We start from the raw sequence: 19721 nt of genomic DNA, 5'->3' as shown, positions 1-19721 counted from the left end.
CCGGTCTTAGTCTCACATAGCCTTTCCGCCCCGCCCTTCCTGTGATTGGTGGAAAAAGCTGCCAATCAACGTTTCACAGAGAAGGTCTGGGTACTGTAATAGGGGGAGGGAGCGCGCTTTGTGTTTGGTATTCTTCGGTAAATGAGTGTACTACGACCTGATTCTGTGCGGACTACGGCGGCGGGTATTACAGGAAATGTGCAGTCTTCATAGTAGTAGAAGGAGGGGGAGAGGTTAGCGTGAGCGGCAAGGGGCGGAGTCGCGCAGGCGCGCTGTTCCTTGTTTTTGGCGGGGTTTGGTGTGCGCGTACCGTGCTCCCCGGTAGTGGTGCTCAGCTGTGTCTAGCTGGCGTTGTCGCCTGTCTCCGCTCGAGAAGGTGAGTGGCACACACGGGGTAATTCCGCCGGAACCCGCCGCACACAGTACAAGCGGGGACCGTGTCCGTTCCCGGGGCTCATTGTAAGGAGCTAGGACTGAAAGCCGGCCAATGGCTGCTCTAGAACCACCGGAGCGGCCAATGGCGGGCCAGGTGGGGGCGGGGTATAGGAGGACCGCCGATGGTAGCGTGCATGCGGGTACCGAGGCCCCACCGGGAGGACACGGGGTGATCTACCGTACGGATGGCCGTTATCCCCCCAGACACATGGCCTGGGTCCGGCTTCAGCACTAGTATCCGCCTCCGGAAGATTACTCTCCAATGTCTGCACCCCTACCGGGGATCTATAGTACAATGTCTGCACCCCTACCGGGGATCTATACCTATCTCTATAGTACAATGTCTGCACCCCTACCGGGGATCTATACCTATCTCTATAGTACAATGTCTGCACCCCTACCGGGGATCTATACCTATCTCTATAGTACAATGTCTGCACCCCTACCGGGGATCTATACCTATCTCTATAGTACAATGTCTGCACCCCTACCGGGGATCTATACCTATCTCTATAGTACAATGTCTGCACCCCTACCGGGGATCTATACCTATCTCTATAGTACAATGTCTGCACCCCTACCGGGGATCTATACCTATCTCTATAGTACAATGTCTGCACCCCTACCGGGGATCTATACCTATCTCTATAGTACAATGTCTGCACCCCTACCGGGGATCTATACCTATCTCTATAGTACACTGTCTGCACCACACTGGGGATCTATACATATCTCCATAGTACAATGTCTGCACCACACCAGGGATCTATACACATCTCCATAGTACATTGTCTGCACCCCTACCGGGGATCTATACATATCTCTATAGTACAATGTCTGCACCACACAGGGGATCTATACATATCTCTATAGTACAATGTCTGCACCACACCAGGGATCTATACACATCTCCATAGTACATTGTCTGCACCCCTACCGGGGATCTATACATATCTCTATAGTACAATGTCTGCACCACACCAGGGATCTATACACATCCCCATAGTACAATGTCTGCATCCGTACCAGGGATCTCTACATATCTCCATAGTACAATGTCTGCACCCCTACTGGGGATCTATACATATCCCCATAGTACAATGTCTGCACCCGTACTAATACATATCTCCATCGTACAATGTCTGCACCCGAACCGGGGATCTATTCATATCCCTATAGTACAATGTCTGCACCCCTACTGACGATGTATACATATCATTACAGTACAATGTCTGCATCCGTACCGGGGATCTATACACATCCCCATAGTACAATGTCTGCACCCGTACTGGGGATCTATACACATTCTCCTATTACAATGTCTGTACCCATACCGGAGATCTCTGCATAGTACAATGTCTGCACCCCTGCCAGGATCCACATATCCTCACAGTACAATGTCAGTACCCATACCGGGGATCTATACATATTGCCATAGTACAATATCTGCACCCATACCAGGATCACATATCCTCACAGTACAATGTATGTTCCTATTCCAGGATCCACATTTCCTTACAGTACAATTTGTGGCCTCATACCAGGATCAACATATTCTCACAATACAATGTCTGCACCCATTCCAGGATACACATATCCTCATAGTACAATGTATGCTCCTATTCCAAGATCCACATATCGTCACAGTACAATGTCTGCTCCCATACCAGGGTCCACATATCATCATAGTACAATGTCTGCTCCTATTCCTTTATCAACATATCCTCTCAGTAAAATGTCTACCCCTACCAGGATCCACATAACCTTACAGTACAATATCTGCACCCATACCAGGATACACATATCCTCACGGTACAATGTCTGTACCCCTACCAGGATCCACATAACCTTACAGTACAATGTCTGCTCCCATACCAGGATCCACATATCCTCACAGTACAATGACTGCTCCTATACCAGGATCCACATATCCTCACAGTACAATGACTGCTCCTATACCAGGATCCACATATCCTCACAGTACAATATGTGCACCTATTCCAGGATATACATATCCTCACGGTACAATGTCTGCACCCCTACCAGGATCCACACATCCTCACAGTACAATGTCTGCAGTGCAGCCATACCAGGATCCACATATCCTCACAGTACAATGTCTGCAGCCATACCAGGATCCACATATCCTCACAGTACAATGTCTGCAGCCATACCAGGATCCACATATCCTCACAGTACAATGTCTGCACCCATACCAGGATCCACATATCCTCACAGTACAATGTCTGCACCCCTACTAGGATCCAAATATCCTCACAGTACAATGTCTGCAGCCATACCAGGATCCACATATCCTCTCAGTACAATGTCTGCACCCATTCCAGGGTCCACATATCCTCAGTACAATGTCTGCACCCATACCAGGATCCACATATCCTCAGTACAATGTCTGCACCCATACCAGGATCCATATATCCTTATTGTGCAGTGTCTGCATCCAAACTTGGCTATAACGGCTTCCACTTTTCTGGAAAGGCTGTCTACAAGGTTTAGGAGTGTGTGTATGGGAATGTTTGACCATTCTTCCAGAAGCGCATTTGTGAGGTCAGGCACTGATGTTAGATGAGAATTGCCTCAGGACTGTGCAGGCCAGTCAAGTTCCTCCTCCCCAAACTCCATGTCTTTATGGACCTTGCTTTGTGCAGTCATGTTGGAACAGGAAGGAGCCATCCCCAAACTGTTCCCACAAAGTTGGGAGCATGAAATGTCTTGGTATGCTAATGCCTTAAGGGCACATGCAAACTGCGGCTCCTATAGGCTTTTGAGCTCCAATTTTTTTTCTACCTGGAAATGCCCCTCCATGTTGGCCAATGTGTCCATGCACACTATGGCTTCTTCATGCGTTTACAGGCAGAACCCCCCCCACACACAACTCATGTTTTTGAGAGGCGCTTACGAGCAGAAAAGAAGCCAAAGTGCGAAATAGCTCAATTAAGTTCGGCAACGCACAAAAAAAAAATAGAAAACATGAGCTGAGAGGAGGATTTTTTTTTTTTTTTGAGCTGCAGTGTGCATGAGCTCCCTCCACTTTTGGAACTAAGGGGCCAAGCCCAACCACTGAAAAACAACCCCACACCATAATCCCCCTCCACAAAATGATTTGGACCAGTGCACAAAGGTCATAATAACAGGAACTTTGTTTACTACAAATCCAATACCAGTAAAGAAAAGTTTGGGACTTTAAATGAAGCAAGCACCAAAGGGGTGCCCGCCTCCATCCCTATCATAAGTTTACAAGGGGGGAGAGAGAGTGAGGTGGGACTTTAAATGAAGCACACAGCAAGTGAAAGAGTTGGTCAAGCAAGTGGGAAGTTATGTTTATTTATATTATATAATCCGCTATAAAACAGTTTGAGCATCAAGCCTCTAAAAAACATTTTGGGCATCATGCCTCTACATAATAAACCTTAGATTATCCAAACATACAATACATAATGAACCACAATCCAATAGACATTCATATATAGCATGGGCAAAAAAATAACAGATTTGCTGTAATGAATAGTTCTGAGTAGGGTTAGATCATATATTATCTTGATATTCCATGATTGAAGTGAATGTAAAAGATTGTTTAAAATCTCTACGCGTTTCGCGGCCTTATAGCCGCTCATTAGGAGCATAACCCATGGAATAAATCTAGAAAAGAGAAATTAAAAAATGGGAGTCTGAAAAAATAAAAAAAGGAAAAAGTATATAATTAAAAAATATATATAATTCTTATATGAAGTTACTTAGCGTTGTGCGTCCAACTCACGTCTGCATTCCCGCACCAGTAGCGCGGCATCGAGGATTGCCAAAATACCGCAGAGCAACGCCTCCGGACACCACAGCGGCCAGCGAGGGCGATGACGACCGCCACAGGCACATCGAAAGTGGGTAAGTGCTAATTTAATGTGAAATGAAAGTGAAAACCCCAATAGGGGACCTAGGTAAGGAAAATTAATGTATTTAATATATGCACACACACACATATATATGAAAATTGCGTGTGTAGAAAAAGGCCAAATAAAGTGAAGAGCTTGGAATAGGTGAGTGAAAGAGATAAGTGCGATGAAGGAAATTACAGTGAAATCAACACCAAACAAACACAGAACCAAGAAAAAGGAAACACAAAAGAGAAAAAAATGAAAAAGTGGAGAAAGGTATGGGGTACCTAATATGAACAAGAAAGACCATGATCCCTGGATGTGAGTGTGATCCATCATAAGGAAGGAAAGTAATGTGGGTGTAACCCTGACTAGGGAAATGCCTATATAGGTGCACTGTTGTGGTCCCGCCCCCAGCGTCATGCGGACATACACAGCAATGGAGAGAGAAATGCTTTACCTGCCGGCGGTGTGTCATCTGGCAAACACACTGGAGAGATGGGTAGGCGCTAATCGCCGGATGGCTAAGCCACCCAGGTGAAAAGTATTTCCCTAGTCAGGGTTACACGCACGTTACTTTTCTTCCTTATGATGGATCACACTCACATCCATGGATTGTGGTCTTTCCTTGTTCATATTAGGTACCCCATACATCTCTCCACTTTTTCGTTTTTTTTTTTTTTTTCTCTTTTGTGTTTCCTTTTTCTTGGTTCTGTGTTTGTTTGGTGTTGATTTCACTGTAATCTCCTTGATCTCACTTATCTCTTTCACTCACCTATTCCACACCCTTCACTTTATTTGGCTTTTTTCTACACACACCATTTTCATATATATGGGTGGCACAGTGGTGTAGTGGGTAGCACTCTTGCCTAGCAGTAAGAAGGGTCGCTGGTTCGAATCCCAACCACGACACTACCTGCCTGGAGTTTGCATGTTCTCCCTGTGTCTGCGTGGGTTTCCTCTGGGTACTCCGGTTTCCTCCCACACTTCAAAGACATGCTGGTAGGTTAATTGGATCCTGTCTAAATTGGCCCTAGTATGTATTAATGTGAGGGACCTTAGATTGTAAGCTCCTTGAGGGTGTAGGGACTGATGTGAATGTATATGTAAAACGCTGCGTAAACTGACGGCGCTATATAAGTACCTGAAATAAATAAATAAAATATATATATAAAAATGTGTGTGCATATATTAAATACATGAACTTTTCTCACCTAGGTCCACTATTGGGGTTTTCACTTTCATTTCACATAAAATTTGCACTTGCCCACTTTGGATGTGCCTGTGGCGGTCCTCATCGCCCTCGCTGGCCGCTGTGGTGCCCGGAGGTGTTGCTCTGCTGTATTTTGGCAATCCTCGATGCCGCTCTACTGGTGTGCGGATGCAGACATGAGTTGGACGCAAAACCCTCAGTAACTTCATATAAAAATTATATATATTTTTTAATTATATACTTTTTCCTTTTTTTTAATTTTATTTTTGCAAACTCCCATTTTTTAATTTCTCTTTTGTAGATTTAGGCCTCTTTCACACGAGGGATTCGTATGTCCGTTTTTCATCCTTCCGTTTTCGGATGAAAAACGGACATACATGTATCCCTATGGAGCGTCGGATGTCAGCGGTGACATGTCCGCTGACATCCGACCCGCTCCGATCCGAAAAGTGTAACGGAGGAAAACCCTACTTTTCCATCCATTTTCGGATCAGGTGACGACGGACACTACGGTCCGTCATCATCCGATCCCCCATAGGGGAGAGCGGCGCTCTGACAGGTCCGTCGCTGCACAGTGTGCAGCGATGGACCTGTCATCTTTCTGTTCAGCGGGGATCTGCGGAGCGATCCCCGCTGAGCAAGCGGGTGTTCACGGGGCGGATCATCACTGATCCGCCTCATGTGAAAGAGCCCTAATTCCATGGTTTATGCCATAAGGCCGTGAAACGCGTAGAGCTTTTAATCAATCTTTTACTTTCACTTCAATCATGGAATATCAAGATAATATATGATCTAACCCTACTCAGAACTATTCATTACAGCAAATCTGTTATTTTACTCATTTAGGAAAGCCATTCAGACCCCTTAAGTTCCAACTATATTATGACCCATGTGTATATATGTATTAACTGTCATTTTTGCCCATACTATATATGAATGTCTGTTGGATTGTGGTTCATTATGTATTTTATGTTTGGTTAATCTAAGGTTTATTATGTAGAGGCATGATGCCCAAAATGTTTTATAGTTAATTATATAATATAAATAAACATAACTTCCCAGTCGCTTGACCAACTCTTTTACTTGCTGTGTGCTTCATTTAAAGTCCTACTTCTCTTTCTCTCCCTCCTTGTTATCCAATACCAGTGTTTTATTGGAAAAGAAAAATGCCTGTGTTGTCTGTTGAGGTTTCTCTGTAAACTGTTTTTAAATCTCATATTAAACATCTTGTGTTTTTGAAGTTTTTGTGGAATTACTAAGCATCTTGCTGCTAAGAGCTTTAGCTGCATGTTAGCAGTCCCCTAATTTACAGCACACTGAAACTATTGAGGTGATTCTTTCAATTACTGTTCACAAAATCAAAAAACTTTGGCTTTTGGGCACACTTTCTGTTGCAGAGGAGGCTTAGACTACCCAGTCCTCCTCTTCAGCAGACATCATGTGACTAGAGCCAAGAAATTTGGTTATGTGACTAATATTGGAGGGAGTCTAAAGAATTGTGTCTAACTTAAATCTGCCAAAATGAATGCAATGTAGACATCTACAGTCGTCTTTGGGTTTTATTTACTAAAGTTGGAGAGTGCAAAATTGGGCTTACTTCTGCAAAGAAACCAATCAGCTTCCAGGGTTTATTGCCAAATATTATTTGAACTAGCTGAGATTAAAAGCTGATTGTCTACCATGCACAGCTGAACCAGAATAAGTGCACCAGTTTTACTAAATCTACCCCTGTGTGCCTTAGGCCTCTTTCACACAGGCTTTCCGATCAGGTCCACCTGTCAGTTCTTCAGGCGGACCTGATCGGACGCTCCATTCACCTCTATGGAGCGGCGGATATCAGCGGTGACATTTCCGCTGACATCCGTCGATATCCGATCCTGTTCCTGAAATCCAGATGGTTGGTGACCCTCTTTTCCATCCGTCTGGCGGATGGGATCCGATGAAAACAGACAGACAGTCCATTTTCATCAGATCTCCCCATAGAGGAGAGCGGGACTCTGACAGGTCCGTGTCTGCACAGTGAGCAGAGACGGACCTGTCATCCGCCTGCTCAGTGGGGTTCAGCGGAGTTATCCCCTGCTAAGCAAAGCGGAGTCTACAGGGCGCAGCGCCCGTGTGAAAGAGCCTAGTGTTTCTGAAGACTTCAGCAATGGCGTTTCACCATATTGTCTATGAAGTTATTTTGCAGTTAATCTTTCAATATTGGTTTAGTCTGTCAATACACAACCACTGTGTACATACTGAGATCTAATTTAAGAGTACTTTCTGATGCATATCTGTTTTGCATGTTCTATGTTATGTCTTAACATCTGTGTGTTGAATGTAAGCGCATTACCATTTTTTTTCAATTCTTTTTTTCTGATATGTAGCCAAACAAACTTAAAGTGTATGTATAGCAGCAACTTTTTTTTATTAATTTTTGGATAGAGTAGAGAAGGTTTAAAACTCCTGCCATTTTGTTTCTCTCTGTGTACCGTTGGAGAAATTCCCTTTCATTTCCTGTCTCAGAGATGTAACCGGAAGTTAGAAGCCTCCCAAAATGAGAGACTTTCCTCTCTTAAGTTGCCCCAGGAACATATGTCCCCATTGGAAAAAAAAATCTTTACCACTTGTTCTGGAAACAGCTCTAAAATGTTGGATTTTCCCCTGTTCTCCATCAATGACAATGATCATCAATACAATTGATAGGGTGATTGGTACCACCATGGAAGGGGTTAAAGCTGAGGGATCGAGCACTGAATGGAGTCCTGTGCCCATGCACGGCGCATTTTACTACAATTCAGCTTTGAGGAAGCACCTCCCAACTGGTGTTCATAATTGATGAAAACATGTGGAACTGTTGCTTTGGTTTGTCCCTGCTGCTCACTTTCAGTGACTTGGTTACCGAAGAGCCCTTTCACACCGGGCCGCCCATAGCGTCGGCGGTAAAACGCCGCTATTTTTAGCAGTGTTTTACCGTCGGATTAGCGGCGCTTTTACCCCCGCTAGCGGCCGGGAAAGGGTTAAAACCGTCCGCAATAGCGGCGTTTTGCCGGCGGTATCCCAGCGCTGCACCATTGATTTCAATGGGGAGCAGCGGTGGAGGAGTGGTAAACACACCGCTCCTTCACCGCTCCAAAGAAGCTGCTGGCAGGACTTTTTTTCCCATCCTGCCAGCGCAGCGCTCCGGTTATGAAAGCCCTCGGGCTTTCACACTGGAGACAATGCTGCAGCTGTTTGAGGGCGGGTTGCAGGTGCTATTTTTAACGCTATAGCGCCTGCAAAACGCCCTCGGTGTGAAAGTGCCCTTAGGCTGCCTGAACCTCCTTTGCTACCAAGTAGCTGGGCTCATAACTAATCTGGGTCCTAGTGTCGATCCTTTAAGTGACATTGGTGTCTGTTTATGAAGCAGTGAAATCTATTCACTGCTTCATTTGCCGGCATTCACAGAGGAGATCTTCCTCTGTGTACCTGTTTATGAAGCAGAGTAGATCGCTTCACCTTTGGAGGAGTGAAGTGATCTACACACGCTTCCAACAGTGGAGAACGGCCCCTGATACTGGAATTTCGTGAGACTTTACAAAATTACAGTACCAGAAATTTACCGAAACACCGAGATATCAGTTTATTAACTGGTTCCCGACCGGCGCACGCCGATATACGTCAGAAGAATGGCACGGCTGGGTAAATGGGCATACCCGTACGTCCCTTTTGTATTTTCCTGCGTGTGCGCCGGCCGGGTGCTCCATGAGTCGGGTCGCGGGTCCCGCGGACTCGATCGCCACAGGCATACCCGCGATCGCCTCACGGAGAGGACGAACGGGGAGATGCTAATGTAAACATCTCCCTGTTATGCTTAGTAACAGTGTCACTGATCTCTGCTCCCTGTGATCTACGACCGCGAAATTGTCAGTTAAAGCAATTGGCATGTGCAGAGAGAAACATTTAGACCCCTTTCACACTGGGGCGTTTTTCAGGCGATTTTGGCCTAAAAATAGCTCCTGTAAAGCGGCTGAAAAACTCCTCCCCTACATCCCCAGTACTGGAATCAATTGGCACCGATTCGGCAGCGGCGTTTTGTGGGCAGTTTTAACCCTTTATGCGGCACATAGTGGGGGTTAAAAGAGGCCGAAAAGCACCGCTATTACAGCGGTAAAGCGCCACTAAATTTAGCGGCACTTTACCGCTAACGCCCCCCGCCCCAGTGTGAAAGTAGCCTTAAACTAGGGATGCACCGAAATTTCGGCCACCGAAACATATCGGCCGAAAATGGCCCTTTCGGCAAAAAGCCGAAAGAGAATTTTCCCCCCTCACCTTCCAGAACAGCTACTTGAGAGATGATCGGTTCTGCCCTCTACATGAAACACAAATCAGAATTTAAAAGGCCCCTCCACCTTTCCTCTGACCCTCAGTTGTTTTGTGCTTCCAGTCCCTCCAGGAGCACCGACACGGTTTTTGTTTTCTTATGGTCTGGTAACTGGTTGGTGGACCCCCCTTCTCTGGTTTCAACCAGGACTAGTTGTGGCCAAGTCCTGGATGATGGTCTGTACCAGAAGGGTTCCCTATTTCTAAGGGTTACTTGCCTTTGTAAATGGTGGCAACTCCCTTCCTTTCCCCAGTGCTGCTGTGTGGAACTGAGTATTCCTAAATGCTTCATTCTGGTGTACCAAGATGGCGTCAGGACTTCCGGTGATGCAGCAAGATGGCGCCGGAACCGGAAGTCACATGACGCACTTCCGGACGCCGAGTTTTTATAAGGAGCATGGTGTGGAGACACTGAGGACATGCTGCAGGGGAATGGCCTGCCAAAAATGCCATTCTAGGCGCAGTTTTTGCGGTACAGCAGCAGTCTTCTCTGCAACCGTTCTCCTCTTGCTTCATGGAGCCTGAGGACAGGTCTGAGGATGGAACGTCCGCTCCTATTTAACCAGCGGCAGCATCCGGGTCCCATACTGCCCCCAAGGTAAGCCCTGGTCTGTGGATAGCTACAGCAAGGGACTTCTTTTGTATGGATCCTTCTTATTCATGGCCCTTGTTTCTGCTCTCTTCTAGGCCAAACCGGTGAAGAAGAAATGTGGGAACTGTAGAGCCAGGCTCTCTGATAGTTATAAAAAGCTATTTTGTGAGGATTGTATCCCACCCAGAGCTAGTTCAGAGTCTTCCTCCTTTAAGGAGCTAATGACTTCTATGAAGGAGGTAGTGGATTCTTTTCGGTCACTGAATGACAGGGTTACTAGTATAGGCCCTCCCTCTTCTAGACCCATAGCTCAAGATCCTTCAACCTCTGCCAAGTCCCTTCCCTTATTAGTATCTGAGACTATTAGTTCACGCAATACCTCTGATCTGGAGGAAGGTGAGAATTCAGTCTCTTCATCTGATGAAAAGTCTGCAACAGAGGAGGATACAGGTAGCTCATCCAAGTATCTTTTTCCAGTGGAGGATATTGATGAACTATTAAAAGCAATTTATACCTCAGAGCAGATTGAGATGCCACAGCATGCTCAATCTGTACAGGATAAAATATATAGGGGCCTTCAGGGACGGAAATCTAGAACCTTTCCGGTACATCAGTCTCTTAGAGACATGATTCTATCTGAATGGAAAGAACCTGAAAAAAGGTTGTTCCAATCCAGAGGACACAAAAGAAGATTTCCTTTTCAGCCTGACTTTGAGGAGGTTTTCTTTAAGTGTCCTAGATTAGATGCCCCTATGTCGCAGGTGTCCAAAAAATCAGATCTTTCTTTTGAGGATTCTGGGGTCCTTAAGGATCAAATGGATAGGAAGGCCGACTCATTGCTGCATAGGGCCTGGAATGCTTCAGCTTTTTCTTTAGGCCCAGCAGTAGCATCTACCTGTGTGGCTAGAAATTTAGACGTATGGGTTCAGCGTCTAGATGATTTTCTGGCATCTGACACCCCCAAGGAAGAGATTAGAGAATCCCTCTCACTCATTGCCAAGTCAGTCGCCTTCTTAGCTGATGCAGCAGCAGATTCAGTAAAATCCGCAGCTAGGGCTTCTACTCTCATTAATTCAGCTAGGCGAGCTATCTGGCTTAAATCGTCGGAAGGTGACCTTACCTCCAAAAATAAGCTCTGTGGCATTCCTTTCGAAGGCAAACTGTTGTTTGGTTCTTCCTTAGAAGAAGTTTTATCTTGTTCCTCTGAGAAAGGTAAACGATTCCCTTCTTCCCAAAGGAATAAGCCCCAGAATAAGGCCTTTTCGTGGCTTCCAAAACAAGGCTAATTTTAAAGCCAACAGGCTAAAAAGAAATGGTCCTTTAACAAAGACAAACTCAAAGGGGGGACTCCCTTTGCTCCTTCAGCCCCTTCCAAGAATACCCAGTGACGCCAGGTTAGGGGTAGGGGGAAGATTGTGCCATTTCATCAAGGAATAGGCAGAAATTTCCACCAAAAGTTCAAAAATCCCCCCCCCAGAGGTTTTTTCTTACCCACCTCCTGAGAGACGGCAAGCCATGTTAAATTTGATCTCTGTGTGGGAAACAGAGGGAGTTATTTCTCCTGTCTCAGAAGATCAGAAGTTCCTGGACCAATACAAAGTTTACAGACGTTTCCGTATGGAGAACATTTATTCAGTAAGAAATCTATTGTTACCAGAGGTCTTCATGGTGACCCTGGACCTTCAGGATGCTTATCTTCATGTACCAACCTGCCAGAGCCACCAAAGGTTCCTCAGGTTTGCAGTGCTCATGGGAAACGAGCCGTCTCATTGGCAGTTCAATGCCCTTCCTTTTGGGGTCTCGGCAGCACCGAGGATTTTTACAAAAATCATGGCCGAAGTCATGGCCTTTTTTCGGATTCAAGGTGTATCAATCGTCCCATATCTAGACAATTTTTTTTTTTTTTTTTTCTCAGGGCAAGGAGTCCCTTATTCAAGACCTACAGTTGGTTTTGCGGACCTTTCAAAAATTAGGGTGGAAGGTCAACCAACAGAAGTCTTGCCTAGTACCCTCACAGAGCATACTTTTCCTGGGTTATCTAATAGACTCTGTTGCCCTAAAGATTTTTCTTCCCGAAGAGAAAATTGTGAAAATTCTTCTCTCTGTGCAGACCTTCAAACTGCTCCCTCAGACCTCTCTTCGGCGAATCATGCAGTTGCTGGGCCTAATGACTGCAGCCATTCCAGGGGTGCCTTGGGCTCAATTGCACTCCAGACCCCTTCAGGCTTTTCTTTTGCTCCATTGGGATCGCAGGAAAAATTCTCTGGATCAGCTGGTAAAACTACCAGATGGGAATTTTCTAGATCTCGCCTGGTGGGAGCAGCGAGAACATCTGCAGAGGGGGAAGGATTGGGCATAACATTGCCTGGTCAAGATTACCACAGACATCAGTCTGTGGGGTTGGGGTGCTCACTCACAGGGTTGGCAGGCTCAAGGAGCCTGGTTGCTAGAGGAAGCAGGTCGCTCCTCGAATTTCAGAGAACTTCTGGCTGTGAGGAAGGCACTTATGTCTCTGGGAGAGAGGGTCTATTCAAAGGATCTTTTAATATTTTCAGACAATGCCACAACAGTGGCGTACTTGAACAAGCAAGAGGGCACTCGCTCAGAATCACTTCTGTCATTAACGCAGCAGATTCTGTCTTGGGCAGAGATCTATGTCTCTTCAGTAAGGGCAGTTCACATCAAGGGGTCAGAAAATGTGCTGGCGGACTTTCTGAGCAGGGTGAGCATCAGTTCCAGCAGTTGGGAACTACATCAAGGCACGTTCCAGGAGGTGGTGCTAAGATGGGGTCTCCCCACAGTGGATCTTGTTGCCTCCAATCTCAACAAGAAACTACTGGCGTTCTCTCTTTAGAGAGAAAAAGAGTCCTTGGGGACGAATGCACTGTCCTTCCCTTGGGACTTCAGCCTGGCCTATGCCTTCCCTCCTTTTCCCCTTTTGCCCCTAGTGGTTCGGAAAATTATTCAGGGCAGAACAGAAGTCGTTCTGATTGCCCCCTGGTGGCCCAGGAGGAGTTGGTTCTCCTCTCTGAAGGCCTTATCTGTGTATCCTCCCTGGCCCCTTCCAGTTCGAAAGGATCTACTCCATCAGGGACCGGTATTGCATCCAAACCCTCAGACCTTCCATTTGACGGCCTGGAGGCTGAGCGGCGCATCCTACAGTTAAATGGATGTTCAGAGAGGGTTATTCATACTGTCCTGGACAGCCGTAAATTGGTCACAAGAAGAATCTATGGGAAAGTTTGAAAAACTTTTATTTCCTGGCAAAGGAAATCTGGTTTAGATTCTTTTTCCACTCCCTGCATTTTAGATTTTCTTCAGGAGGGAGTGGAAAAGGGGCTCTGTCAACACCCTTAGGGTTCAGGTTGCTGCCCTATCTTTATTTTCAGAGAGACTAGCGGTAGATCCCTTAGTCAGGAGGTTCCTTTTAGCCAGATCTAGGCATACTCTCAGGATCCTCAAACATGTTCCTCCCTGGGATCTGTCGTTGGTATTAAATGCACTAACAAGGGCTCCTTTTGAGCCTTTGCATGAGGCTTCCCTGAAAATGATTTCTTTGAAGTTGTCCTTCCTCAGGGCAAAGGATTTCTGATCTATAGTCTCTTTCCTGTAAAGATCCCTTCCTGAGGATTTTAGAGGACAGGGTGGTGATTAAACCCGATCCACTCTATTTACCCAAAGTTTCTTCCAACTTTCATAGGTCCCAGGAGGTAGTCCTCCCTAGTTTCTGCACCTCTCCCAAAAATGCGGAAGAGGAAAGGTTTGGTCTTTTAGACGTAAAGAGATGTCTTCTACTTTATCTAGAAAAGACCAGTGGGTTTAGGAGTTCCTCCCAACTGTTAGTTTTGTTCAGTGGCCCCAAGAAGGGGTCCAAAGCATCTAAAAGTTCTATTGCTAGGTGGATTAGGGGAGCTATCTGTGAGGCATATAAAGCGTCAGGTCACACCCCTCCTTCTAAAATTAGGGCCCGTTCAACGAGATCCATGGCCACATCATGGGCAGAAAGAGCGGGAGCTTCATGGGAAGATATCTCTAAAGCTGCCGTCTGGTCCTCCTCTCATGCATTTGTCAAGCATTATCGAGTTCAGATGCTTTCCAGCCAGGAACTTTCCTTTGGTAGGAAAGTGCTTCAGGCTGTCGTCCCTCCCTAAGGTATAATATCTTGCTTATCCTCTCAAGTAGCTGTCCTGGAAGGTGAGGGGGGAAAACCCCCGTTTAAACTTACCGGTAACGGTATTTCCAGGAACCTTCCAGGACAGCGTCTATATTCCCACCCTATTCTGTTTTTTTTCACTGGCCAACCATGTTTTCCTGCTGGTGGTGTGTTTTATGTTTTCTATTTTTTTCCTCTGCCGAGTGCACCTTCGGTGGAGGTTACTTGATCTTCTAAACAACTGAGGGTCAGAGGAAAGGGGGAGGGGCCTTTTAAATTTGTGTTTCCTGTAGAGGGCAGAGCCGATCATCTCTCAAGTAGCTGTCCTGGAAGGTTCCTGGAAATACCGTTACCGGTAAGTCTAAGGGGGTTTTTTGCCGATACTGGTGCCAAAAATGGGGCGGAGCCTGGGCGCGAGGCGGGGCTCCGCCCGTGCCCCCACCTATCAGGGGGGGCTTCCTATCCTGGGACAGGTGATCTGTCTATCAAAGTTCCCTGGACAAGGGGGAGGGGTTGTATGTGACGGCGCGCAGCGGGGACAACACAGCTATTGAAATGAAAGCTGTGATGTTCTCGGCGCTGTAATCAAACAGGTGGCAGCTCTCCTCTCCCTTCACTGGCTGCGCTGCAATGGGGACACTGGCTGCGCTGCAATGGGGACACTGGCTGGCTGCATTGATCTCTTGTATCATGTCCGCAGTCTCTGACTCTCTGACCATGTCCCCAGTCTCTTTACCATCTCCTGTACCATGTCCGCAGTCGCTGACCGTCTCCTGTACCATGTCCCCAGTCGCTGACCGTCTCCTGTACCATGTCCCCAGTCGCTGACCGTCTCCTGTACCATGTCCCCAGTCGCTGACCGTCTCCTGTACCATGTCCCCAGTCGCTGACCGTCTCCTGTACCATGTCCCCAGTCGCTGACCGTCTCCTGTACCATGTCCCCAGTCGCTGACCGTCTCCTGTACCATGTCCCCAGTCGCTGACCGTCTCCTGTACCATGTCCCCAGTCGCTGACCGTCTCCTGTACCATGTCCCCAGTCGCTGACCGTCTATCTCCTGTATAAAAATATTTTTAAAAACAGTCACTTTCGGTACCTGTGCTTTTTTCGGTATCGGTTTCGGCTTTCGGGATCAAGGAAGATTTCTTTTCGGTATCTGTTTTGGCACCAAAAAACCCATTCGGTGCATCCCTACCTTTAGACATTTAATTTTGCTTGCCTTTCACTTGGCTTTTGCTTTTGGGAGTAGCCCAAATCTCATGGTGATGCTCCTTGTACTGTACTTTAGGGCCAGTTCACACCATAGAAACGCAGTTCAGATGCGTTCCAGATGCTTTTCTGCATGCATGTTTTTGATGCGTTCAAGTGAATTTTTGGTGTGTTTTTGATCCAGTCCAGTGCACCCCCCCCCCCCCTCTTTTTTTTTCTTGACCTTAAATAAGGACATGTGTGTTCTGGTGTGTTTTTGATGTGTTCCAGTGCGTTTTGGATGCTTTTTACAGCGTTTAGTGCAGGACAAATGCAGCATGTTTGACTTTCTTTTTCTGGAACTGAAACGCACAGGAACTGCAAGCACTGGTGTGAACTATGCCATTGAAAACCATATAACCTACTTTCCATGCGTTTTTTGATTCAGAAAAAAATACTTTACTGCATGTGGCCTGAACTGGCCCTTACTGTCATGTGAAGTATGGGCTACTCTGCTTTGAAGCAGAACTAAAGGTTTCTTATTGAACCCAAATTCCTGTAAAGTTGCCCTTTGAATGCGAGGTTGCAGTGTTAGTGTAATCAACTGTTTTTGTATCACAATTGGTCTGTTTATTTTTTTGTTTTGTTTAGTTTTTTGCTGTTGTCCTACCGAGGTAAGAAAAGGGTGGTGTTATGCCAAAATGGCCATTGAGTTGCAAGAATCATTCTAACCAAAATACCATAACACTTTTTTGTGGGTGAGGGGGGAATAAATAGGTGTTAATTTTCCCCAATGCCAACACAGACAAGCCATTTAGCAAATGTAAACATTCTAGTGTGAATGTTTTTGAAAAGGAAACTCTAATGGTTTTGTTCCGTTTTAAGGTGTACATTTTTCCTATTGTGTAGGTTTTAGTTAGTTCTCGAATATGTACGTGATACGAGGGGTATTCATGTTATTTCGTTCGTACATATAACAAATAGTACTTGGGGAAGATTTGAGTACGGTAGATTTGAGTACGGTATGGGTTTTCCAGCATATGGGACCTTTAAGGTCCATTGAGGTATACCATATTGTGTATTTATGCCTTGAAGTGTCTGCCAAACTGGCATTTATCCATGTTTGCTTAATGACCACGTAGTATCTATGAGAGCTCAACCCTGTTATAATACAAAAAAAAGCTTTAGAGGTTTTTGTAAGTATTTTTTTATGTTGATGTTTAATTTCTCACTACAAGGAAATTGTAGTGAGAAAAATATAAATGTCATTGGTTACCAGTTATTTCCAGTTTTAGTAAGGGTTAATCCAATTTTCCAGGCTACTGAGTAGTTTTCAAAACTTTGACTATAGAGTTGCTAATGCTGCTATGTGAAGACACTAAAAGTTTGCAAAGCAAATGCTAATGATAACAGCGTTTTGAGTATCACTAGACAAGGTTTAGATTGTCTTAACCCATGTAAATGAGGCCAGTGAACCTGGTCATGCTGAGCTCTGAATTTCGTTTTATTTGGTTTATGGCTTTGTGGGATGGGACTTGTGACTGGTCTTGTTCAGTAATATGTCGGTGAACTGTCTCCCGTTAAGCCCTGTTTGTGAATTGCATAGCAATAGCGTTAATGTCTGAAGTTGTCTGCTGTAGCACTACGTCCTGCAGTTTGTTCTTAGCTATGTTGATGGAAGACATGTTTACATATATCTGTTATCTATCGTATCAAATTATTGTTGTGTATACATGTGTATCAGTCAAAACTCTCTCTCTTTTTCTTACAAAACGTTTTCCAGCTCCACCTAATTCAGACGTAGATAATGGACAACACTGAGGCACCTACAGGTACAAGAAACTGCATAATGTGATTGTTTTGTGACATAATGTTCTTTTTTTCAGATATCCACATGGCGTATTGTTTAAAATTCTTTAAAGGGGTTGTAAACCCTCATGTTTTTTCACCTTAATGCATTCTATGCATTAAGGTGAAAAAACTTCTGTCACTGACCAGCCCCCCTTTTTACTCACCTGAGTCCCGTAATTCCCACGTCGGAGACACGCTCTTCCGCTCTGCCCCTTGTCTCGTCTCCTGATTGGATAGATTGATAGCAGCGCAGCCATTGGCTCCCGCTGCTGTCAATCAAATCCAATGACGCGGGGGACGGCATTCTGCATCTGTGGACACAAATGCTGGACTCGGTAGCGCGCCTGCAAGGTAACCTCCCGGGAGAGCGCTTCTCCTAGGGGGTTATACGATGCCGGGAGGAGCTACCAGCGCCGCTGGGGGAACCCAGAAGTCAAGGATCGGGGCCACTCTGTGCAAAATGAACTGCACAGTGGAGGCAAGTATGACATGCTTGTTATTTAAAAAAACAAAGCCTTACAATCACTTTAAGCCATTGACGTCTCCTTCCCCACACTCTACAGAAACTAGCAACAAAATGGTATGGTGATTCAGTAGAAAATAAAATATGCTGAAATTCTGTATTTGGCAAAGAGCATAGTGCTTAGACTTGTATATCAACAAAATGCATGTGTGCTGCAAGCTGCTGGTTAAAAAAAAACAAAGCCTTGGTTGCTCATCCTGTCACCGTGAAAGACTTCATTCTGTGGACACCTTTTGCTTAGTTTTTGGGCAACATTAAAACTATTATAATTCAATGGAATATATTGGTGTAAATAGTGTTGTACTTCAGGAGTGGGCAAATTAATGTAAGTACCTAAACACAAAAGCAAAAAATCTAACATTATGCAGCTGACCAGTTCTTGGCATGGTCAGCAGCTATTTTCTGTGCTTGCGAAAAATGTTATTAGCCTGAAAGAAAACAAATGCAGCCAGCACATCTACGGACTGTTAGGATGTGACGTGTTACATTTTTGCACCTCGGTTTTATGTTCGAATAAAGGAACAAGGTACTGTAGAAGACTAAAGCCTCGTACAAACAATCCAATTGTTGGCCAACCGAGCATCTGATTTTTGTCCAAAGGGGTGTGTGCCAGGAACTTGTATTGCGTACTAAAGGTACACAATTGTCGGCCAACAAACACGAATGTAGTGACGTACTACGAGGAATTTCAGCTCTTGGGCACCACCCTTTGGGCCCCTTCTGCTAATTTCCTGTTTGCTGAGCATTGATTCCAAGCATGCGTGTTTGTACTTTCGACTTTTGTGTGACGGACTTGTGTACAGACCATATGTAAATCTGACAACAGATTTTCAGATTAGGCAGCTCCGGGGGTCTCTTCCGACTTCGGGGGTCTCTTCCTTCTCCGCACTCTCCAGGCCTCTTCTGCCGCTCTCCAGGCCTCTTCTGCCGCTCTCCAGGCCTCTTCTGCCGGGCTCCTCCGCTATCTTCTGCTCTTTTGCCCGCTCTTTTGCTAACGTTGGCCCGGTCTTCCCTGTTGTCTTCTTCCCTCTGCTCTTCTTCCGAAGTTGACACGATGCTCTCTCCCGCTGTAGTGCGGGGTGCGCAACGACTTATATTGGCATGGGGCGTGGTCACTGGGTGATGTCATCTGGTGAGCACGCCCTTTATGACATTACCGTCCCATGATGCCCCGGGTGGTCACTGAATTACATCACCCGGTGACCGCGCCCCATGCCAGTATAAATCGATGCGCACCCGGCATTACGGCGGGAGAGAGCATTGTGTCAACATCGGAAGAAGAGCAGAGGGAAGAAGACGACGGAGAAGACTGGGCCAACGCTAGCAAAAGAGCAGAAGATAGCGGAGGAGCCCGGCGGAAGAAGAGGGCGGAGAAGGAAGAGACCCCTAAAGTCAGAAGAGACAACCCGGAGCTGCCTAATTAACTATGGAGCTGCCTAATTTTAAAAACCTATGTAGTGTGTTTTATTTTTGACACTTTTTCCAGGTAAATGGGTAGGGGTACGATGTACCCCATACTCATTCACATAGGCTGGG

General features: G+C 45.8%; 1 protein-coding gene across 4 annotated transcripts in view; it reads left to right on the top strand.

Annotated features, from left to right (window-relative positions):
* The first annotated feature begins 85 nt into the window (after positions 1-85).
* Positions 86-19721, top strand: part of CBX5 (chromobox 5) — a 45226-nt gene continuing 25590 nt past the window's right edge. The window contains exons 1-2 of one of the 4 annotated variants that reach the window (XM_073613627.1): positions 86-184; positions 17595-17643. In XM_073613627.1, coding sequence (XP_073469728.1) covers positions 17619-17643 — 25 coding nt within the window. In that variant the 5' untranslated portion in view covers positions 86-184; positions 17595-17618. Of the gene's footprint in view, positions 185-218; positions 377-17594; positions 17644-19721 lie in introns of those variants that run through there. The other 3 variants (XM_073613626.1, XM_073613625.1, XM_073613628.1) reach the window with 3 other exon arrangements.

Source organism: Aquarana catesbeiana, linkage group LG02 (genome assembly GCF_042186555.1).
Source record: "Aquarana catesbeiana isolate 2022-GZ linkage group LG02, ASM4218655v1, whole genome shotgun sequence".
NCBI classification, from domain to species: Eukaryota; Metazoa; Chordata; class Amphibia; order Anura; family Ranidae; genus Aquarana; species Aquarana catesbeiana.
Note: the sequence above shows the minus strand (reverse complement) of the source record. Positions and strands in the feature narration are given on the sequence as shown.